Below are 24,254 nucleotides of genomic sequence, written 5' to 3'. Positions count from 1 at the left end.
CTGGTTACCCAGAAACATTCAGCTGAGAAACAGCAGTGGCAAAGAGAAGTGTGAATCAGCAAAGAATCACTCAACCAGAAGATATTGGCAGACCAATGAAACTGGAAGGAGTTTATAAGGCTTAAACAGCTTTTGTACCACTAATAAACCTCCTGTTATGGGCATTAACTGGACCAGGATATTAGGCTGCTAATTAAGCAAGTAAATGACAACAAGCACATTATTGCCACAGCTATCAGCACCTGCACAGGTATTCTAGCAGCAGAAGAACACCACACATAATGCAAAATTCTCTTGCACATCAGAAGGAGTCTTATTGAGTTGCAAAGATGCCCAGTGTCACAGCAAGTGACAGACACTCAGACCCATTCTCTCTGCAGCATAAATTCACATGATTTTACTCTTTATTTATTTTAATTTTCATCGCCAGAGGATTCTGAAGAGAACAGCTTGAATCACTTTTACTGGGGGACTCTCTCCAGTACTTCCAGGAGAAGTAAAGACAGAGAAGAAAGCCTGGAAAGGACAATCCTTCTGGGATGCAAGTCTAACCCATTAGAAAGTTATGTGGCAATTCCACACCAGCCATGTAGCTACAACAGCTAGTGAATAGGAATGTGAATTCACTGACTAGTGCACTAACTGTGAATCCATTTATGTTGGAGACCAATATTTAGAAGACCCCAAATAAATATCTTAAACTGCAGAGTGAACTTCCAGATGGCTGCAGTGAAGTGAAATGCATCTTTTCCTGTGTGTCTACTTATAACAGACAAGTTATAGATTCATAGAATCATTTAAGTTTGAAAAGACCTCTGAGATCATTGAGTCCAGCCATTTACCCAACACTGCCAAGGCCACCTCTCAACCATGTCCAAAATGCCACATTTACATGTGTTTTAAATCCTTCTAGGCATGGAGACTTAACTTTATTTTTAGAGAGTTATGAGCACCACTGCCCCACGAAGCCCATTTCAATGCCTGATCTCCTTTTCCATGAGGAAATTCTTTCTAATACTCAGTCTAAACCTCTCCTGGTGCATCTTAGGGCCATGTACTCTTGTCCTGTGCCTTGTTCCCTAGGAGCAAAGCTTGATCACACCTCCACACTCCGTCCCCAGTTGTCCCCTCCTGTCAGGGAGTTGTGCAGAGCCAGAAGGTCCCCCCTGAGCCTCCTTTTCTCCAAGCTGAGCCCCTTTCCCAGCTCCCTCAGCTGCTCCTGGGGCTCCAGCCCCTTCCCAAACTCTGTTCCCTTCCCTGGACACGCTCCAGCCCCTCAATGTCCCTCTTGTCATGAGGGTCCCAGAGCTGCCCCAAGGCTGGAGGTGTCCCAGCAGTGCCAGCACAGGGGACAGGCACTGTCCTGTTCCTGCTGGACACACCAGTGCTAGGACAGCCCAAGTGCCATTGGCCTCTTGCCCACCTGGGCACACCTGGCTCACGTCCAGCTGAAAGACTGTTCATGACCCAGGAAGGAAAAGGAGCAGGAGATATCTTATGGCCTCGATTCTCTAGGATTTTCTTGACCTGGAATGTTGTGTCATTGTCTTTTACATGCGTTGCTTGAGGTGTTGCCACCCATAAATTCATTTCCAACTCCTGACAGACTGCCCACAACCACACCAAAAATTTGGGGAACCTAGAAAGCTTCTCAGCTCAGTGTACAAGTTAACCACTGCAAGGACACAATAAGCCTGAGATACATCCCCTTGAAAGGATGTCAGTGTGTTGTTTTTTTAACCCCCATGCCAAAAAGGCACCAAAATAGAAGTACCCTACTAATGGAATTACCAGCCACAATTAGCACCATTTCCATTTGCCCTAAATAGCCAGTGATTTCACTGTGCCCTAAATAGCCACCAATCTACCTCTCATTAATGTTAATGAAGTAGAAGAGTGCTGGCACACAGGAGTATTTCTAATTCAGAGGATCTGAGGGAGCCTGAACGCATCATTACGTGGAGAGCTTCATTATCAGAGGAGAGCCTTCCCCTGAACTTCTCCTGGCTTTATTTGAAAGAAACTAGGAGGCAATGGTCTTAATGCAAAATTAACCCTCCCTTTAAACTGCTGGAAGCCTTTACAAACTGTAAGGGGGGAAAAAAGGATGACTCATTGTAAAGGCTGTATTTTTATATCGAAGCAGGTTTCAATTAAGGAGCAATTTGCTTTAGAAATATGGCAGGATTACAGAACAGGGCTTTACAGTCTAAGCCACAATTCACCAATTGTGACTGTATAAACTGTTATATAATTTAGCTCAAATGCATTGTGCAGAACTGCTCGACAGATATGAGCCACAAAGGATTTGTTAAGCCAATCAACAACATGGAGTAGAACAAATATTAACTCTCTTGTTTATGTTTACCATTAACTTATTTATCCTAAGGGTCCATATCTGTGTGTATGAAGGCAGGCACTCTGTTTAGCTCTAAATGCTTTATGTTTGTGTAATAATCCATTATGATTATCCCTCTTCAAAAACAGGAAACAATTTAGCATTGAACTTCAAATGGGACACCAAATGTTTATATCAAGAGTCCATGTTTATTGTTGGCCAAAGGGAGGCTAATTCCAAATTATAACCATATCAAACACTTTACAGGTTTAATCTTGGGCCCCAGACCAGTTGACTTTATTTTAATTGCCAAGAACTAAGAATTTTCAGCTGTTTTTACTAAATGTGTGTATCTTCGTTGATATACCAAGCTCATTATTCAAATCTGTCTTTTATTATGAATCCTTAGTAGCAGCAATTTTTTTTCATGCATGAGTCTTTTAGGAAATAACCAGATCTTTGACCCTGATCCTGAGTCACCACCCTGGGCTGAATTTTATGTAAAAGAAGAATTGAGATGGTTTCCCAGGAAAGAAAGGGTTGTGACTGACAAGCCAAGATAGATTCATTCAGAGTAGAATTTCAGTTTGCTATGCCTGACTTCCAAAATCCCCTGTGTTCTTAAAACATTTCCCCAGATCCTACAGTTTACAAGGTGATGTTTTTAGGAAAACTAAAATCAGATAGAAATCCTGAGTTGGAAAGTGATTGGTAAACAAATGAATGGTTCAAATATCTGCAGTGAGAGCATAGCAAAGACCAGAGGAGGACTTCTTGGTCACTCCATTTTTCCCACATCAGGTAGAGTTCTGAAGAGTCCCTGGAAACATCCAATGCCAGGTTGGATGTGGCTTGGAACAACCTGGGGTAGTGGAAGGTGTCCCTGCCATAGAAAGGGGTGGAATTAAATTATCTTGAAGGTCCCTTCTAACCCAAACCATTCTGTGATTTTTAGGATCAATATGTTGGTTATTACAGGGAGTCCCAGCTGATGCACCTGGCTCATAAGAACCATCCGACAGACTTACCAGATTTCTCCTTGCCAGAAAAGAAAGCTTAGGGCCAGCAAACCTTGCCTCAATGCTAAATTTATCTCCCTGCACTTAGAAATACCTCCGATGATGATCAAGCTGGGAAGAGGCTTAAAGAAATGTCTTGCATACTCATAACACTGTGCAGGATCTGGCTTTGCTGCCCGCACCCCTGCCTGCAGGGTGAATGGAAAGGTGTCCTCCACTGGGAAACAAATTTCTCTTGGTGGGATGTCTGAAATGCCAGAAATGCAGCAGAGTAAAAGCTGAATCTCTAAAGCTGAGCTGATGAGTTGGTAACAGAACAGTCAATAATTTAATCTTTGCCTTCCATGTTACATCACAGGAGCCCTCAGAGGATGTGTTTTGGGGACAAGTGACTGTGTAAGCTACCCCATGTGTGGGTACAATCATGTACATGGGGAGGACACATGGCCAGAGAGTGACTGAGGACATTGAGAGAAGAATCGTGGTTGTCAGGGTGTTTCACAGCAAGGAGACGTTCAGCTGTAGGCATCACAGAGAGTAAATATCAAAGGAAAAGCAAAACTAGAGTAACCATCTGAACTCTCTTCACAATTCAAACACACAGAGGCAGGGGGACACCAACCTATCAGCAGTGGCTGGGTTTGCAGCAGAAATGCATCACACAGAGAGGATGTTAGAGCTGACTTAGGAATGAAACCTAAAATGTTAATCTTCTGCTCTGCATCAGAAGAGGGAGAAAATAAAAGGCTTGAACTACAAGACTGGTGCTGAGCAAGTCCAAGGCTTCCCCAGTGAGAAAAGGAAAACAAATTAGAGGCACCAAGAGGGAAACTCCCTTTTGGCAGACGCAGCCACCAAGTGTTTGGAGTCCCCTTGGCCGCAAGGTGCTGCCAGGCTGCAGATTATTCTAATGCTCTCCTCTTGTAAAAATTATGCATAATGTGAAGAAACTTTGAAAGTCACTTAATCATGTTATGACAATTTTTTAATGAAAATTTGTTTTAATATTAATAGAGATTCATAGTTTCATGATAATATGGGTAGTGGTGGCATTTGGAGCAGCCGTTTCTAGCCTGCAGCCATGCTGTGCTGTGCCATAGCATAAGCTGTGCTTCAGACTACTCAATAACTTTCTCACATATAAATTTATAAAGACTTTTATAAGGTCCAATTACATTTTTAAAAGACATAAAACCCCTCTTTAAAGTGTGCTTACGTGACACATTAGTTTAACTTTCAACTGGACTTTGTGTTGAAGGGTTTTGTTACAGCAGTGCTAGCTTGGAAATGGATCCCCATTTCCCTGGAAGTTGTTAAGTGAAGTAGTTCAGGACAGAGAGTCACAAAATGTTCAAAATAGTAGTTCTCCTTTTCAGAAAAGAGCTTCCATACTTTTTCTGTAACAAAACACTCTTTTTCTCCCAGACACATAGTTTATTTTGGGGAAAAGTGTCAATACAACACATGCATCTTGGTAAATTAAACAGCACAAAGATAAAGAGTCAATTGCCCACATTGTATGAGTAATAATTAAAATTGTTCCAGATATTCTTTTAGCTGGCACAAAACAGCCCTATCCCTGACAGCTCCCAGGCAGGGGATCTTTCCTAAAGGTTAATGATTATGCAATATCCCTGATGTTTTGGAGACTGAGATGGTTACAAATATGGCCATGTCCAATCCTTGCCAGTTCCTCCTGAGGTTGGTGAGATAGACGTTGTCATACTAAGTCTCCCCTCTTAAACTCCATTATTTGCCTCAACCTTCAAGATTTTTGGAGCTGGAATCCCATCCCTGAAATTTAGGATAAGTGAAAAAAACCACCATCTCAAGGCTCTCATGCTTTTTTTTGAGGAGCACAGAAAATTCATGTTGCAGACCTGAAAGGTCTCTTATTCCGTGGCCTGGTAGAGCACAATAGAAAGATTTCTTCCAGAGAGATTAACTCTTTTCTTGACAGAAACTAAGGATAGCTAAGCAGCAGTGCTTTTGTCTTTTTATTGTGGTGAGATTAATCCAAGAGGAACTTGTTAGGAAATTTTTGCCTGTCACTCACCTATCTTTATTCTCTTTACTCAACCTCTGCCAATTGCTCCTAGTCATGTTTTGCTGTGTTAATACCAAACTATTCCCTTTTTATTGCAAACACTCTCCAAATACATCTGGACAAAATTCACCCATTCTTCTTCTCCCGCCCCCTCATCCTCTGGTCATGCTGTAGATATTTTAATGACTTTTACTCCTCATCCCCTCCAGCTCCTTTTATTCCCCATCCTGGTCCTCTTCCAGGTTCCTTTTGGAGCTCTATCTATCTGAACAAAGCCTTCTTGACTCACCACACTCATTTGGCTGGATCTGACAGTCTTTCAACTTAACATGACGGTGATTTGGCTGCTGGGAGCTGCTGAGGAGAGAGGATCTGGAAGCAGCACAGAGAGGATGCTCACAGTCCCTGGGGTTACTCTGCTGAGTACACAGTCCTCAGGAGGACAGGCTAACAGCTGGCTTCTTCTTCTCAGACTGCCAAGAATCTTTGATGCAAATTGACTCCCAGCTCATGCAGACCAATCATAAAGAAGGTAAATAAAAGGTACTTGCATGAAATAAAACCTTCATTGAGAAGTCACTGATATGACTAATCATCGAATCTGGAATGATTTAGATTGGAAGAGACCTTAAAGCTCATTTAGTTCCAACCCCTTGCCATGGGGAGAGATACCTTCTACTAGATCAGGTTGCTCCAATCCCTGTCTAATCTAGTCTTGAGCACTTCCAGGGAAATTCTCATGCAGTTTGCTGGAAAGACAAAATTTAGGTCCGGTTAAGTCTCCCAGAGTTAACAGCAATGGTGCAGATGAACTCCTGCTTGTGCTTGTTCCTTACCCACCTTTTGATGCCAGGAGAAACAAGGTATATTAAATATCTTAACTGTCATGAATTATTAACAATTACATCATGGCAGTACCCAAATCACTCTACAGGACCCAAATCACTCTACAGGACCCAAATCACTCTACAGGTAACATTTAGAGAAGCTCCATCCACCCACACAGCATCAGCCCAAAAATCTTGCAGCCCATTCCATCAAGGTAAACACAGACTAGAAAGGGAATTAATTTCCCCAAGACCTCATGGTTAACTGCTCAGGAAAGACACCAAGCAGTTTTATTTTGCCTTCTACCCATTATTCTTTTAGTTACATCAGAATTACTCCAAGCCCTTAAATTTTTGCAGACTTTTGGTTTCATTACAAGACACAGTAATCACATACAAAGCCTCCAGGTAACTCAAAGTCTTATCGTTTTCTCCTTCAATGGAAAAGCTGATTAGTTTCCTTCCTGTTTGGGAAGGGGTTGAGGTTCTCCCCCCCCTAATTCTAAAACATTAATTATGAGACAGACATGAATAATTAACAGCCCTCTGACAGAGCACTTCAGGATTTCTGCTGGTGTACTACTAACCTGAGACGGCAAAAAGTGGATAATTGTTCAGAGTTTTACTTCAAAAGGAGAGGGAAATACTGAGCAGGGGACTGGGAAGGGAAAATGAGCATGGCAAGAAAAGCAGGAGTGATATTTAGATCTCTAAAAGTATTTTTCACCCTTTTTCTTATGTCAGAAATTTGCAAGCATCCTCCCTTTGTGATAGAAGTTGTGGCACTTCTTGCCTGAACAGCATTCCTCCACTGGATCCCCTTAGCTGCCAGCTGGTGAAGGGCAGGGAAAATTCCAGCTTGGGAAGACAAGTGAACTGGGAACTGTCCAGCCACCAAAGGTGATAGGAATGATGTGGCTGTACCCCAGGACTGGATTATTATTAGAGCTCTTTCTAATTTCCCAAGCTATCAAATACTTCAGTGTGAATGTCAGATTTGACACAGCATCTCCAGGAGATCCTTGTCCTTCTGCCATGGAGTGACAGGCCAGGGGAGATAGCACAGCAAATTAATAGATGCCACTGACATCTCTTTAGTTTAGGACTAAGCAGAGAGGCAGCAGTCCTGGGACTGACCTCAGAGCAGCAGCAATCTCAGAATAACACACAGAAGCAAAACCCATGCTGTATTTTGGGAGGTGGGACAATTACTTACAAATGAAGAGCCATACGGTGGAAAACAAGGTCACTGTCGCAGACACTGCCACCAGAAGCTTGGCTGAAGTTGGCACTGGTTGTGCAAGATGCAGCCAGGATATCTGTGGAAGGCAGGATGTGACTTCCCTTCTGTCCTGTGGTGGAGCCGTCAAGGTCCTCAAGGATGGCAGAGTGAGGAAAGGGGAAGGACACTTGGAAAGGGGAATTGGTGAAGGTCAGATGTTCAGCTGTCACTGTAAACCCACCTGTGGGTGACAAGCAGCATCTTAAAAAAACAAAATGGTCACTTCATGTAATGGGCCTGAAGACAACTCTCTGGAGGAAAAGAGACCAACTTCACTCCACTTTGCCTTTGGAAAAATGTCTGATGGGTCAACAAGAACAGGGAGATGCAGGAAAATAAATTGAGATGGTTGTAGGAATAGCAATTGCTGTGCCAGACAAAACTTGCCCAGTATCCTGCTGTGACTGTGGTTCAGACTCACCTGATCCAGGTGCTGCTCCTGGCCCTGCCAGCATCTCCTCAGTGAATTAAAACACTTTTTCACAGGCCCCACAGGCAAAATTACTTATAGACTCTTATAGATCCTGTCTGTCTTTTTTTTAGAGGTGTGTATGTGGTATAAATGTACTTGATTCTTGTGTGTATTTGCAGCACCTGACAGAATAAAGCCTAGGCTGAGAAGTGAGTCTGGAGGACTTTTTCACAACTGAAACAAAGATAGCTACAAAAAAAGATGAATATTCATGCAGGCTAAAGTTTATGTGCGCATTAATATTTACAGAAATGTCAGAAAATCATTGCCCTATGGACAAGTCAGCTCTGGCAGGAGTGCCCTATAACACATGGGTTACTATTTGACTGTCCTATTCCCAGTTTTAGCCTGACTAAGCCAGATTTTACTATTCCTCCTGTCCTTTGATCTCATCTCCTGAAACCTTTTTCTCCTCTATGTTATTGTAGGGCAGTCTTCATTTATATATAAATACATTTTATTACAATGCAAAAGGCAGTTGCAGCTGGAACATTCTTCAAAGAGCCTTTGAGTACCTCTTCAAAGCTCAGAAGGATGCTTAGTTTATGCATTACCCTAGGCAAATTCACCTCAGGTTTAGGCTGGCCTGAGGTAGCAGTTTGGTGAAATTCTGCAAGGTTGTGTCACAGGTTTTAAAGAAATCATCACTCTTGAAATTTTACCTCTCAAAATGAAGATGCAGAAACAAGGCAGTGTATAAAACCCTTTTCCACTGAGAAAACTGCATCAGTGCAAAAATCAGGCTATGTTTGTCTTAAAATAAATGCAATATGTGTGATGAAGTCAACTGACTGATGAAGCCATATCCAGAAAGACTGGGGAGAACCTGAAATCTCAGCCCGTGCAGAGGAGTTATCACTGTCATATGTGAAAACTATGAACATGTAATTGGAGGGGAAGCTAAGGATTTGGGAATCCTGAGAAATAAATACAAACCAGACTCACCCTGCCCTTGGTAACAGCCAGAACAAGTCCTGATAGCTGTGCAAGTGCTCACATTAAAGTTCCTGAAAGCTGTATTGGAGATGAAGAGCTGGTATCTTTTGGGAGTCTTTAGTCCTGCAGACATACAGGTCCTATCCTGAAGTGAAGAAATGAAGGAAATATCACCATGTGAATCATAGACTGCTAGAATGGTTTGGGTGGAAAAGGACCTTAAAAGTCACCTCATTCCAACCCCCTGCCATGGCAGGGACATCTTCCAAAAGACCAGGTTCCTTCAAGTCCTGTCTAACCTGTCCATGAACATTTCCAGAAATGGAGCATCCAGGATGCAGCGGCTGGGAATGCAAGAGTGGGATTGCCCATAATTGTGGAGTTTAAAGGACAGATGTAAGCTACTGTTTGGCAAATTCTGACAACACCTATCTGATTCCCCACTTGAAGCAGGTGATAGCATCACTTTAAGGGCAGCTTGTTACCCTTTGAGTTGTTGCATAGTAGTTATGACTGGACATTTCCTGGGGAGAAGGAAACCAGCTAAAAGCCACAGTATGTGGATTTTTACATCCCCATTTTACTTTACCATTTTTGTCCAGCAAGTGCAAATTTTTCCTACTCTGCAAAGATGACCATTCTGTTCTAAGAAAAATCTGAGCACTGAAATTCAAAGGGATTTTGTGTGATTTGGCATGGGGACACACTCAAGACAGGCTCTCTGAAAATCTCTAGAAGACTTCAGGGTCTATTAGAATTTAAAGAATCAGAAAGGAAGAACAAAAGCCACGAGAGATGAAAAACAAAATTGACAAACTGGATTTTGGGATGATTGCAGTCCATGGCACAGTGGAAGTGTACAACCCTCTGCCAAACTCCCTCGAAAATGGGCTGGAAATAGAGTTAGTGAGCAGCCTGGAGGAAGAAGGGCTGGCAGGAGTCTGTGATACTGTTTCTGAGGCCAATGAATACTTGTAGAATATATCTCAAAAGCCATAGTAAAGATTCAATCAAGAAATCCACCCTATGTAAAAACACCTGCAATTGAAAAGAAAGAATGTAATGGACTCTTATAAGTAGATTATTACTTCAAAGAGAAGGTGCTATCTTCAATCTTTTTAAGACACAGTGGTTCCATCAGCTATTTTATTCTCAGGCCAAAACATCAGGTGTGATAGTCCTGGTCCTTGGGCCATCCTATTCCAAGTCACTGCTAAGCAGAAATCCCTGGTTTCTGGTAACAAATTGCTCAAAACGTCTCTATTGGCTTTTTTCTTACACTTCTGGTTCTTCCAGTCCATATTATTTTCTATATTTTCAAATTAATTAATTTTATTTAAACAAATAACAAATAGACCAGTGTGAGACAATAATTCTCCCTTGTATGCCTCAGATGCTTTTTCCAGGAATAAATGCTTGTCCTTAAATAGTTCCACAAAGACAAAGAGTTGCTTAATGAGAACATGGAGGAGGCTTTCTGAATGTCTAGGAAGTTAACAAAAATATTTTGACTTTTACAGTCCTGGATTTAGCCCTATCACTAACGTTTCAATGGGTCAAAGCCCCAACTTTTCAATGCCCTGATATTTCCAGAAAACAATCTTGTTTTGAAAACACATTTTTCCAAAAAGTGGAAGGGCTAACAGAGAGGAATATCCAAGGTTCCCATTAAATTAATGCCATAAAGTTTTAATTGATATTAAAGAGACATCATTATTAAAGGGAGAATTACATACATTAAGATGTAAATTATGACAAGGAGGCTCTTATCATGAGATAATCAAAGATAATCACGCCCCTGAGGTACTGCAAGAAACAAAGCACAGCGTGAGCGCCTCTAAATCTCTTAGCAAGTACAACATTGGAGCCCTTCCATGGATCCTGCAAAGCAAAAACAAAGACACCCAACCCTTGGTGTTAGAGAAATTCACTTGGACACCACTGGCACACTGCAAGGTTGGACAGGTGAAGCCAGAATTTTATCTGAACCATCTACTTAGAATAGACCTGCTAAGGAGGTTCCTTTCTGCGAGCTTCTAAAGAAAACTCATTTAAAATATTTTTTTTTCTGCCAGTCAGAGAGAAAATTAATTTAATGAACAACAATAGAAAACTGAACAGGGAAAAAAAAAAAGACCTCAAAATCATGAACAAGCTTCTGCGGCCAGTTGTAACTAAAATTCCATTGTTATCCATGTTATTAATCTGTTAACAACCTGGTAGCACCCCAAAGGATTTCATTCAGCTGCCTAAAGAAATAGCGTGAGAAGAACGTATTTACTGCATAAATAAAATTACATTTTGTCATTGTTTTTCATTCTGAAGTAAAAAATGTAACTCTGTGTTCCAGGTGGAACAGCGATGCTGAGAGAGAGCAGAGGAAACTAAAGTGTTAACAAGGATAGAAACCAAAGCTGGTGTTCCCCCTCAGTATTCTCAAATCACTAAACTAAATCCACTTGTACATACTTAAATTGTGCTAAATGCAAAAGGCATATAGGAATTTGTGTTTGAAAAGCTTGATTAAAGAAAAATAATGATTTTGCTCAAAAAGTAAGGTCTGGTAAAATACCAAGATATTTCTGAGACCATATCAACCCTGGAAAATAAAATATGAGTAGAAAAAAAATTGCACTTGTCTTGCTAAGATCCTTCAGCTTTTTGTGTTTGTGATTTTGCTTCCAGTTTTGAACCTTGTTTTAGAAAGAACATACAGGACTATGCCTTAGAGTGTGAAATTTTGTAATAGATTCTAATGAAAATAGAAAAAACATAATCCTTGTTTCAAATCTGCTTTAAAAAAATCTTTAAAACTTCCATGCTGAAATGAAAAGATGCTGGAAAAAAAACCCAAAAACCTGTAGAACTGCTTAGGTTGGAAAAGCCCTTTAAGACCACAGAGCCCAACCATCAACTCAACACTGCCAAGGCCAACACAAAAAAATGTCCCAAAGTGCCAACATTTACATGGATTTTAAAACCCTCCAAGTGATTCCACTACTGCCCTAGGCAGTCTGTCCCAACACTTGAAAACATTTCAGTGCAGATATTTCCCCAAAATCCAGTCTAAACCTTCACTGGTGCCACTTGAGGGCATTCCCTTATAACCTGTTTAAAATCCAAGTTTTTCTTAAGCTTCCATGGAGCAGGGGCTGTTCTCCAGGTTGCTTTCTTTTTTTCTCCAAATTCCTATTGAAACGTTGCTGTGAGACTTAAGAGACATTGAAATTCCTTGCAGTTCTTACCTTTTGCCCAAGGTGTCCATTTAAAACACTATCAGACACAGAGGTGTTTCCCAGGCTTTCCACAATGTCAATACCAAAGTCTTTGCAAGCAGAAATCCAGAAATGCTGGAGTTCAAGGTTCCTGCTACTGAAAATCTACATGAAAGAAAAATAAAAATATACTAAATATCATAATCAAATAATAGAATGCTTAGAAGGAGCCTTAAAGACTATTTTGTTCCAACCCCTGCCATGGGCACTGACACCTTCCACTATCCCACATTGCTCCAAACCCCACCCAACCCAGCTTTGAACATTTCTGGAATGGAGCACCTAAAACAAAGATTGTTTCTAAAGAGACACCATGGAAAAAAGAAGAATAAACTTAGTTATTTATGAATTCTAGGTCAATCACATACAAAGAAATTACAAGTTATGCAGAGAAAATAAACAACAAACCTACAAATCACCCTTTTTTTCATACAAATAGCCTTTCCAGAAAGGGTACACATCAGCCTGAAAAATCACACTGAAAAATTGGACACCTTCAGAAGAAGAGTCATAGAGATGGGTGAGGCTATAAAACCTTACAGAGAAACAAATACAAAATGTTCAGGTCATCAGACAGGAACTAATAGGATCACAGGCTCCAAACTGTGACTATGGGAAAAAAGATGACACAATAAAGGGTGGTGTGGCTTTTAAAAGTCAGATTAATTAATAGTGAGTCATATTAGCTGGAGAACAAAGCTAGACAAATTCTAATAAATAAAAAGTGCAAAATTTTAAGAAGAATAAAAAAATATCCCATGGAAACCGTCAGTTCTATAAAAGTAATATATCTATGGTCTTAATGAATAGCTCAGATATATTTAGAGAATTTTTTATTTGGCAGCATGATCTAACGGAAGGTGTCCCTGCCCATGGCAGGGAGGTTGGAATGAGATGGCTTTTAAGGTCCCATCCAACCCAAACCATTCTAAAATTCCATGATTGCAGTGGCAGACAGATGCTAGATGATTGCAGAGAACACCAGCTGGTGAAAGTAGCACTGATTCTGAAGCAAAAAGAATTCAGAGAAATCAAGTTGCTTGCTCTTTCATTAAAACAGGAGCCTCCAGGTGAGGTCCATGGACAGAAAAGCACAAGGGCTTTTAGTCAGTCAAGCTTTTAGACAATCAAGTATGGAGGTGAGATACTTGGAAAGATCCTGAGCATTACAGAAGGCAGCAGAGACAAACATACCTGTGCTCCCCCTTGGCAGCTCCAGGATGTGAAGTTGTTGAACTGAACATGACTGTCTGGCAAATACTCTGGGTACACCAGCAACCCGTGCCTGTTTAGGAGAGAGAGCCATGGACACTGTTCCTTTACAGTGCATGAACTGGTGAGCAGATTCTTCTATTCATCATTTTGATATCTAAAACCTTAAATCTGTAACAGTTGTCTTTATTTCTTAAAAGCAAAGTCAAAAGTTTTCAGTGTTACACCTATCAGAGCTAAAAAGGAGTGTGTAGTGCCACTGAGAGATTCTCACTACCAAACACCTGTCCATGCTCATGAGTTTTCAGCCAGTGTCACCTTCAGGTAAGCCTGACATGGATATGGACAGATAAGGTTCTTCTTTATCTTGGATTCAGCTAATTTGGATTATAGCCAAAATGTATGCATTCCTGAATGCAGCATTTGGTTTGACCTTCTCAGAGATTTAAAATCCAGATTCATATCCAGATTAACTCAAATTTCAGGTCGCCTTAACCACTGATTGTCAGTATGATGTCATTTTTTAAATTCTCTTTCTGTTTTTGGGAAGTACTGGTTAAAACTTTTGCCACAGAACTATGGGATCAGGGAGTGTTGGATGGGACCTTAGAGATCATCCTATTCCACCACCCTGCCATAGGCAGGGACACCTCCCACACTGATTCTGCCCTGCTCCAGACAACTCTGCTTGCAAGAAACAAGGACCTGAATGTGTGCAAAACTGGGGGGAATAGTCCTGGAAAGAGGGACAAGGCCTTTTCTGCCCACCACTGCAATTATAGATGGCACAACCATTCGCTGAAGGGAAATGTCTTTAACCAAATTCCCCAAGTACCTTGTGCAGGAGTGAGCTGTGTTCCCACTGAAGGACAGGAGAGGCACTTTGGATGGTCCCTCAGGGGAGAGATGAAAGAAATAGCCATACCCAGCACCATACACTGTGTTACCCTGTAGAGAGATATATGTGACTATAAAAATAATATTACCACAGATTTCTGGAAATTAAAATCAATTTAAGAAACACACAACTTAAAATCCCAGCTGTAGTCCATTCAAATTCTGGTAAACCGGCTGGTGGAGATGGTGTCTCATCTCTGCATCCCCAGTCTTGTCCTGTTTTCACTTTGACTTTGGGCCAGTTGTAAAAATACTTCTTTTTACACCAGACAAGGAAGATTAACCAAGCAATAGAGACAAATGTCAGAAAAATGGTGTTGTCACAAATCTTCAAGAAGTAGGCAAGAAAAAAATTTATTGAAAACTCACATCTACAAACTCCTTTCTATATATGAACATGTCAGGAAGGAAAAGCAAATCACAAACTAATCACAAAGGTAAATCACAAACTAATCAAGTTTATTGGTTTTCTTCTTAGTCTCAATATTTCTCTTATCTCCCTAAGCAAACACCGGACAAGGAAACAAAGGGAATATTTGCATTGAAAAAGTGAGACTCCTAAAAGTCAAGAAAAAGTAAAGAACAAAATCTTCAGGATATGTCATTGACTGAACAAATAAACTTCCTTACACCTGTGGTAAATTATATGGTTTGGATAATTTTTTACAGAGTAAGTGAACATTCATAGGAAGATGTACTATAAGTTACAGTCATTTAATATCTCTTAAAGAAATTGCATTCTAAATTCTGCACTTGAGTTACATTATTTGTGCTGCAAATAATAAAATAATAAAAATAAGTGGACATAAGGTCTGACTGGACTTAAAATTATATTATATGAGTTGCATTTGGTGTGTTCTGAACTTTACGACTCTAGGATAAAAAACCTGGTCTTGCCAGGTTGATTTGGAGAGCAGCCAAGCCTAATTGGGTTTGGGCTGTGTCCATATAGCAACGTCTTCATGTGTGCACCTGCGCATGACCCCTCTCACCTGCCTTAGGTGTGTGAAAATTTTAAGTCCAGGCTGGTAAATTTTAAGACATGGCATGTGCAGAAGGCAATTCTTTTGGTCTGTCCTTAGACAAAATTAATTGCTCTCTAGAGGTCTGTGGCTCTCTGAGGGGGGTCCAAGATGGCCTTTCTTGCAGCTCTAAGGAGGGTTTGTTCTCTAAGATCAGGTCTGCCACCACCACTCCCATTCATATGTCGCTGGACAGTGTTAAAATACTAATGACTTTTTGGTCCCTGATGGTCCAAATCAAAGCTGAGCCTGGTGACCTCGAGGTGAAACCCTCCATATACCAATTACTTTCTTCTGACCCATCCAAGTGTGCTCCCTGAAGTCCTGATCTCTGACATCTGTCAAGGAATAAAGTACTGAGACCCAGAGCTCTGCTTTCTCTATCCCCTGGTAAAACTGCTGCTTTTTCTAAAAGTGCAGCCACAGAACCTTTTTCTTTAATAAAACACTTCTGCAATCCAGTCACATCATTTCCAGGATATTTTACTTGCGACTCCAATCGTGCGTTCTACAGATGATTCATAAGGAAAAAAAAAAAAAAAAAAAGCCTGGATATTTATTCAGCCAGCTCATGGCTGGAGGCAGAGGTTTTAGGCAAGCAGGGAATTTTGTGTGGAAATCAATTCTTTGTGGAAGTCAGTATATTACGAATGTCCATGCAACCAAAATTCCAGAGAGAAATTACCTCCCTGAGCATGCCAAAAACCTGGAGGTATGCACTGCAAGTCAGTAAAATCAAGTGGCTGACGGTTTAAGTGTCTCTTAACCGTACAACTCTGATGGTGTAAATATTTCATGAATTTCATTTAGATAGCTAGGACTCAAACTGTTGACCTTAAAGTTGACATTAAAGCTCTGGACAGTGTTCCCAGCACTGCTCCCACAGTTTCAGAGCCGAGCAGGATGTGAGTAGTACTCACAATGTGCCTGTTTTGGTGTGGGTCCACTTGGCAGGAAAGGGTTTGGAAAAGCAGGGATGAAACAGTGGGGAAATGGTGCCAAACAGATGCAGCTTCACCTCTTTGATGCTCTGGAGAATGGCTAGATGGGGTGACACTAGGAAACAAATGCATTTACCAACAGTGTGACAATCAGTCACTCCTCTGACACGGAGACACCAGCTGAGCTCCACCCCATTCATTCATCTGAGCTGTTTCCCAGTCCTCAACACCAAGGCAAGAAAGGAAAGGGAGGTTCTTGCTGGATTTCTTAAACCCAGTCCATATGTTGTTATGCATGAATACCGCATGCCAGCTCTGGCATTTCAGGGCATCAAATGTTTATGGATTGGAACAACAAAAAAGCCAAAACTCACCAGGCCCAAGAGAGACAATATAAAAATATAAAAACCTAATTTTTAAATTATTTTTCCTGCACACAAAAAGAAAACCAAGGATATACAGTGGATGTTTCAGTGAGGAAAAAGCCCATATAACAGAGGAGCATCTTCAGTTCCTTGTGCTGATAGCATTTAAAAGTCAAGAAACCAGCCTGCTAATGAGATTGTCCATGACATTAGAAAGTGGTAACCTGGACTTACACACTGTATTTAAAAAAATTATACTGACCTTGTAATAATCAGTTTGCACTCATACCATCCGAGTATGAAATTTCGTCTAACAGCCTGATTCATCAGTGCACTTAAGAGCTTAAATCAAATGGAAACCAGTGGGACTTGAGTCTCCAAATGTCTTTGTAGGCTCAGTTTGAGTGACTGCTCTGTCCCAATTTCCACACCGTTTAGGCCACCACTGAATTTCAAGGAAATTTAAGCTCTTCAGCCACCGATGCAAATTTAAGCTCCCAAGTAAATTGACTAGTTATGAAAACATTACTGTAGGTCTCACTGTGGAAAGGCTTAACTCATCATGCACAGAAGATGTTACACAGTTTGGACCTAGAGCTCTCTGCAGTCCCTGCCTTAAAGATTGCAGCCAATAAATTAAAACCAGTAGCCGAAAGATGGAAATCTGAAAATAATCAACAAACAAACACAAAACCAATAACCAAAAAGACTGACAAACACCTAAAATTAAATCCTAACTGGGAAAATTTCTATTGTATGTTCTGGCCTGAGAACCAGGCAGATGGAAGATGAGTCTTTCCCATTACATTCTTAAAATGGAAGTTTGAAGATAAATAAACTAGGATTATAAATACCTAAAAAGATTGATTCATTAAGCTAAATAAACTAGGATTATATATTCCTAAAAAGCTTGAGTCGTTTGATCTGAGAGTTTTCATGAGAGAAAAGGTACCAAGTCTACAGCATCATAATGCTGGTGCTGCACCAGCACCCCTGGAATTTAGTGATCATTATTGCACTTAGAAAAAGTCACCAGTTCTTTTGCCAGGGAGAAATGTGACCTTTTTCTTTTAATATCCCTGTGCTTTGCTGCCTTCCTGAGCACTGCTTGGTCCTGTTGTACAGTAAATGCTGTTAATAACAATTTTAAGCCAGGCAACTTCTTCACGTCTTCCTTTTGCTGCTGTGATCCCTCAGATATTCCACTCCTCTAGATGATGAAGGTCATCAGCAACCATTTGAGGGCCATCTGCTACCCTGCCTGGAGCAGCACATCTCTGGAGAGCAGAAAGGACCCCCTGATATTGGGGTGCACAGCCACAGCTGTAGCTTTATATCTGCAAACTCACGTGAGCAGAGAGAGATAAATAAATGTGCTGAAAGCCCAGCACAGCCAGTTCCCAGGAACCCGTGGAGGTAATTGCAGAAAAGCTTTTCAAAAGCTGAGCCACTGGCGATGGAGTGAACAGCTCCAGGGTAAGTCAGTGCATGACAGTACAAAACTCTGTGCTTAGTGGAGCTGAAATTCTCATGATTCTGCCTAGTTGTTGTATTTTAAAATCATATTTGATGGCCTTAAAAATGATAAATATGGCCTAGAGGGAACTGCAGAAAAGTTCTCCTTCCTCGGTGCTCCTGTCTTCATAAAAACATAGGAAATGTGTGGTTCTCTTTTTTCACCTTCAAATTTAGGTGTAAATCTTTCCTCATGGAGCAGAGGCCCCGGGGGTGATTAGGTCCTCACAAACAGTAATTGGTTTGGTTACTGGGGGTTGACAATAGAACAGGTTAGGATTATTTTTTAAATGAAAATATGCATTTTTCACTACTGAAAGTCTAGTAAGAAAGGTCAATTTCAATGTAATTTCTTAAAATAGTTGTGAAGGAAAAGTGGTTTGAAGTTGATGAAAATCATATTTTTACACTAAACACGTAAAAGTGACTCTTTATTCTGTAAGACCAAAAAAAGAGTATGAACTAAGAGAAAGCATCAGAGAATTAGTGAATAAAAGTATTTTTTCTGAGCTCAGCTTTTTGGTGTGTGGCTGTTCTCTTTAAAAATCTGGTGGTTTATTGCCATTTAGAATAGAGAAGCTTAGTTTCTTTCAAAATCAATGTCATTTTCATAGGACAGGGAACACATCTTCTTCCTCACCCCAGAATGCAAATCTTCATCTGTATGGTCAATGTGGTTTTAAATCCAGACAGAGGTGTAATTGATGCTGCTGAATTTTAGTGGTTTTGTAGTCAGTCCATTAAAATTGAGGGTTTTTTTTTAATCATGGCAGAAATCCTAGAGAAGCTGAGACTAAACTTTTTCCAAGTTTTCTGAATCTGTGAGCATTATAAAATAAAACAACATTTTAAAGTACCTCAGGATGAATTCTCTCACTGTAATATTCCATTCCACTCAAATACAGCAAAATTCTTAGTAATAAATTTACCTAGGAACATAATTTATTTTGTAATATGCACTTGTTTCAATATCCCATCACAAGCACAAGTTCTGACAGCTCAGCCAAGAAGCAAATATTGTGTATGTGATCTCCCAGATAAATGAAGCTCTGTGTCTTTCTGATACCTTTGATTAGAAAGGAAATGTTATGTCTAAAACCAGAACTTCTTACCCTGATGTGGCTGGCAGGAGCCTTGATGTAGATCCCTGCTGGTGAAAGTGCCTCAATATTGGATAAACCATCAGTTACAGAAAGACCAATCACTATGTTGTTACTAATTTTGTTCTCCTCTTCCAGTCCCTCACCTTTAAAAGAAAGAGATATGAAGAAAAGGAAAAAAAAAAAATATGAAAAACTAAAAACTAAGAGGAAGAAAAAAGAAAAATAAACATAAATGTACATATTATTCATTATTCATATTATCATGATTCAATGTATCTATTATCATGATTCTCATTTCAATATGCACAAGTCCAGATGTTATATTCACATATATTTCCCTGTACGAGGTATTATATGTGATTATACCACAAATCATATATTCTGGACTGCAACTTTATGGTAAAAATAAATAAAATATGTATTATAAAGCAGATTTACAGTTGAGAAAAGAGGCTCAGAGTGGTTCAGAGTGGGAAAGAGGCTCACCTATGCACACACAGACATGCTCCTGGCATTACTAGAATTCAAAGTCTTCTTTATCTCCTGTCTCCGTTCACTGCCCTACTTACATGTAAGAAAATTTCTAAACACCTGAAAAACACCTGATGCACCTCTGCACAAAAGTGGGGGTTGTCCCCCTAAGCAATGGAATAGGAGAAGAGAAAGGGAAAAATCAATCAGCCAATTGATCAGACAACACAGACCTCTTGGGGTGCCCCAGATCTAGTTACAGCATAGAAATTGGAAGAAGAAAACAAAATAAATATTTTTTTAAACTACATTTTAAAGAAATTGGCTGCCCAATGGCAAGGAGGATACATAGATAGGATAAGGGGAAATGGCCTTTAGTTGCTCTGGGGGAGATTTAGGTTGGATATTAGGAAAGATTTCTTCATCTAAAGGGTGGTCAGGCATTGGAACAGGCTGCCCAGGGAAGTGGTGGAGTCACCATCCCTGGGAGTGTTTGCAGCCATGGAGATTTGTCACCTGGGGACATGGTTTAGTGGTGGGCTTGGCAGGGTCAGTTTAGTGGCTGAACTTCCAGAACCAGGGAGATCTTGGAGGTCTTTTACAATCTTAATGACTCCATGATTCTATGATCAACACTGCTGCTCTTTTGGAAGCAGAACACAAAGTGGAATTCTGTGTGTAATCTATGCATAGGCCATTCTCTCCAGCCTACAATAGGAGCAAATCACATCCATCTGGTTTTGTTTATCCAACAGAAGTCATTATCTTCAAATACACCTGCTCAGGTTCTATTTCGAATACAGATCCCTTCCCAAATCATTACTACCCCAAATATAAGCCACTTGACAAAAAAACCTGTACCTCTGGTTTTCAGGATAGCAACAAATACTTTTAGCCTTCTCTCAGTCTTTTGAGGGAATCAGCTTTCTCAGTTTTTTCCAGTCTGTATGTACTACAAACAATGCTACTACTAGAGCATGAACAAGATCCTAAAGAAGTCCTTTTGACAGCCATACAGGATTTTAAGGTTTTGGCTTTCAAGCTTGTGTGTCAATAATTTTAAGCCCAGAGTGACATTTTTTGACAGTCTTGCAAACCTTCTAAAAGTAAGGATTTTAGGTGAAATCGCTGAGAGAATCCAATTCCAGAGCTGCAAAGAGCCAGCTGTAATAAATATTCCTTCGCAGGCAACAAAATTATATATAAATTAATCCATCAGACCCTCTGGAGCTGCTGACAGTGAAACCATTAAAAGTATATTGAGGATAAGGTGTATTCAGGCTGAAACTTCAGCTCAGCTCTGAGTCCTTTAACTCAGACACAGATCCCAACACGAATGAGCCAAGGAATGCCAGAAGCTTGGAGGTTCTGCTCTGCTTCCCCATGGCTGCAAGGGCTCTGTACATCAGCTTGGGCAAATCCTCACATCTCTCTGAGCCAGCTCTCTTCACCTGCAAGGTGTGCATAACCACATTGGATTTATCATCTTCCCTTTTTAAATCATGATACATCACTCCTCATTATGTTTACACATAGCACCCAGCAGAAGAACTTGCTGTGTGGGGGGAACTGTAGGATCAGAATTGAAGGCTTTCTTTCTTTCCCCTCTGTTTATCTCATAATTGGTCATTTTTATCCCATCTCTTATGGAAAACAAAAATTGAGCTGTATCTTTAGGTATTCAGGCAACATGGGATCCCAGAAGAAGATTCTTGAAGTCAGTCTCCTGATGGTTAGTTAGGAGAAATATTTTGTTGTTTAACATTTTTGTTGCTCCAAGCTCCGATTTATTTAAGTGCTAAATCCTCTGGTTAACTTTTAACATATGCTTTCATTCCATTATCTTCGACATCAAATGACTGAAGTTAAAGGTAATATTCTCCTAAATGCTTCACTGAGTTGTGGTCTTAAATATGGCATAATGACACTTTTCCAAAGACAGATAAATAAATCCCCTAAAAAAACCTTACTATTTTTCCACTGAAAAATAATTGACCCTGATCAAGCAAAGACTGGCCTGAAGAAAGAGAACAGGTCAAATGGAAGTAGTTGCTAAGAGTTGTGTGTGGAATTTTGGGAGCTTTATTCCAAATTCACTGATACTAGAAATTGCAGAAGATGTGATTTAAGTTCTCAGAGCACAGTTAAGGATCTGCCATTCTTTCCTCCAAAGCATTTTCATGCAAATGGGAACCAGCACAAGCTGCTGTTGTATGTAGTGTGGATATTTGCCTGCTTCACTTACCCAGGAGAAGCCCATGGCCTGAAATGTTGTAGAAAACATTGCTGTCCACACTGAGGTTGGAGATCCCACTCAGACGGAGGCCTTGGCCAAAGGAGTCCAGAACACAACAACCACGGATGTAAGAGTCTGGAAGGCAGCGAGTGGTGTGAGCACAAATCATTCTGCAGATTGAGGGCAGATGTTTTACACCCCTTCTCTAGCCAGGAATGATGACCTTCCCATAATCCAGATCCTGGCCAGTGCTGCCTTCTGCCACCAAGAAACCCTGACCCTCACTCAGTGATGAAGATGGCACAGGTCCCTTCCAGACCAAACCATTTTATGATTCTGTGAAAGGTGCGAATGTACCTTAGGAAGGGAAAATCCATTCAGCACCCTTAAAACATTCTCTGAGCCCAACTAACTTGCCCCTACCACCGCCAGTTTTCAGAGCCCTCACTGCCACTTCCACAGAGATGAATTTGGCACTTAACAAAGTCAAAAGAACTTAATATGTCCCTTAAGTACTGGGAAATAAAATTAAATGTTGGCCCTTGCAACTAGACAGGCCTGAGCCATTTTTTGGCTCCCTCATAGTGTCGTAGTGCATTCATTTCCAGAGCTACTCTCTTCTACATCAAAAGAGCAGTGCAGCATTAAAAAAAAAAAAAATTTAGGAAGAAGCAGAGATACAAAGGAAGTGAAGCAAGTGAAACCACTCTGTGACTTGGGCTTAGACAAGAGGCGAGGGTTTTTTTCACATTTAACAATTTAATTTGCCAACTGACTCAAGAGCCAAGCAGGTTTTGGGCAGGAGAAGGTGGGTATCTCCAGTGTAGGCAACTCACCTGCCATCCAGGTGTTGCCAGTAACAGTCAGGGCACTGCCGTGGTGCCGGAACGCTTGGCCCACGTGGCGGAACTGGACCCCCTCCAGCTGGAGCTGGCTCACCTGTCCCTGGAAGGATTCCACAACCACGATGGCTCCCAGGTCCCGAGAACCCAGCTGCCTCTCACTTCTCTTGTACAAACACCCAGAGCGACCTAGGACACAACCCAGGGAGAGCTGTGAGTGGCACCCTCCCCGTGGGGTGGGATGTGCAGGGAGGGATCCTTCCCACTGACCCAGTGAGACTCCAACTCCAGCAGGGATCTGAAACATGGGCCCAAAGACAGCACAGGCAAACATTTCTGATGCCCCTCAAAACTGGCATGGTTCTTTCCCTAAAAGTCTGGACATTTGGGAGGAAAATATATCAAAACAATCAGGAAGCTGTAGTTTAACATCTTGGACAGCACTTTGGACCTTGGAGTTAATTTTAGATAATTGTATGGATAAGGAAGAGTGATTTGACATTGATTTCCCTTAGGTGAGGTTCTTGAAAAGAGACTGGGCATAGATATATAGAACTAAACTGAAATGAGGCAGTCTGTTGGTTTTCTTTAAACTCTGTTCTGACTCTCCCTGCAGATGGATGGGGAACGGTTACTACCCATAGTTTCAAGACAAGAATAGAGATTAAGGAGAAATTCTTCCTTGTGAGGGTGGTGAGGATCTGGCATAGGTTGTCCAGAGAAGCTGTGGCTGCCCTTGAATCCCTGGAAATGTCCAAGGCCAGGGCTTGGAATAACCTGGGAGAGTGGAAGGTGTCCTGGCCCATGGAAGGAGGGTGTAATGAGATGATCTTTTACTTCCCTTCCAACCCAACCATTCTTGGATTCCATGGTATGACAAAAAAATTAAATCATAGAGCTGGGTAAAATTCCTGAAAGACCCTTCCATGAGTGTGAGATATTTTGTTATGGGATTTAGTCTATGAATGTGTTACTTGGGCTTGTTCAGTGGAAGAGCAGAGGGGATCTCAAATTCCAGCACTGCCTGCTGATGTCCAGTAATGCTCATTTTTCTTTTAAAAAGGTAAATTAACCACAAAAAACACTGCTCACTCCTCCTCTGGTGACTCCTCTGAGAAATCCTCCTATCCTTTAACTCAAATAAAAACCTCAAACAGTTAGTGCATTTCAGAGCCTATATTTATGAGTTCCACACAAAATGGACCATAAATCCATGAGTAATATAAGCAGCTGGCTGCTGGATATCAAATGAAGTCTTGTGTCACAGTCTGAAAGCCCAAGGCACTTTTTTTTTAAAGGAAACCTTACACCTGGGTTGCCAGATAACCTAACTCTACTCACATTATAATCACTGTGTCTGATTCTGCTTCTTGAAGAGATGGTGTAAATCAGTAATCCACCTGTCAAACTCCATGGCATTTCATACAGGTAAAACTAAAGGAGAACTGAGATAT

General features: G+C 40.9%; 1 protein-coding gene across 1 annotated transcript in view; it reads right to left on the bottom strand.

The window, feature by feature from the left end:
- The window catches only part of PKHD1 (PKHD1 ciliary IPT domain containing fibrocystin/polyductin), a 244,584-nt gene that overhangs the window by 114,748 nt on the left and 105,582 nt on the right, over positions 1 to 24,254 (bottom strand). Inside the window, exons 40-48 of the mRNA XM_085574415.1 lie at positions 23,886 to 23,909; positions 22,795 to 22,989; positions 21,968 to 22,093; positions 19,261 to 19,394; positions 14,244 to 14,356; positions 13,391 to 13,481; positions 12,167 to 12,301; positions 8,931 to 9,066; positions 7,448 to 7,694 (exon numbers count right to left, since the gene is read on the bottom strand). Of these exons, the coding sequence (XP_085430541.1) occupies positions 7,448 to 7,694; positions 8,931 to 9,066; positions 12,167 to 12,301; positions 13,391 to 13,481; positions 14,244 to 14,356; positions 19,261 to 19,394; positions 21,968 to 22,093; positions 22,795 to 22,989; positions 23,886 to 23,909 (1,201 nt within the window). The remainder of the gene's footprint in view (positions 1 to 7,447; positions 7,695 to 8,930; positions 9,067 to 12,166; positions 12,302 to 13,390; positions 13,482 to 14,243; positions 14,357 to 19,260; positions 19,395 to 21,967; positions 22,094 to 22,794; positions 22,990 to 23,885; positions 23,910 to 24,254) is intronic.

The sequence above is a fragment of the Lonchura striata genome, chromosome 3, assembly GCF_050655825.1.
Source record: "Lonchura striata isolate lonStrDom1 chromosome 3, ASM5065582v1, whole genome shotgun sequence".
NCBI classification, from domain to species: domain Eukaryota; kingdom Metazoa; phylum Chordata; class Aves; order Passeriformes; family Estrildidae; genus Lonchura; species Lonchura striata.
This window is presented reverse-complemented; position numbering and strand designations above follow the sequence as displayed.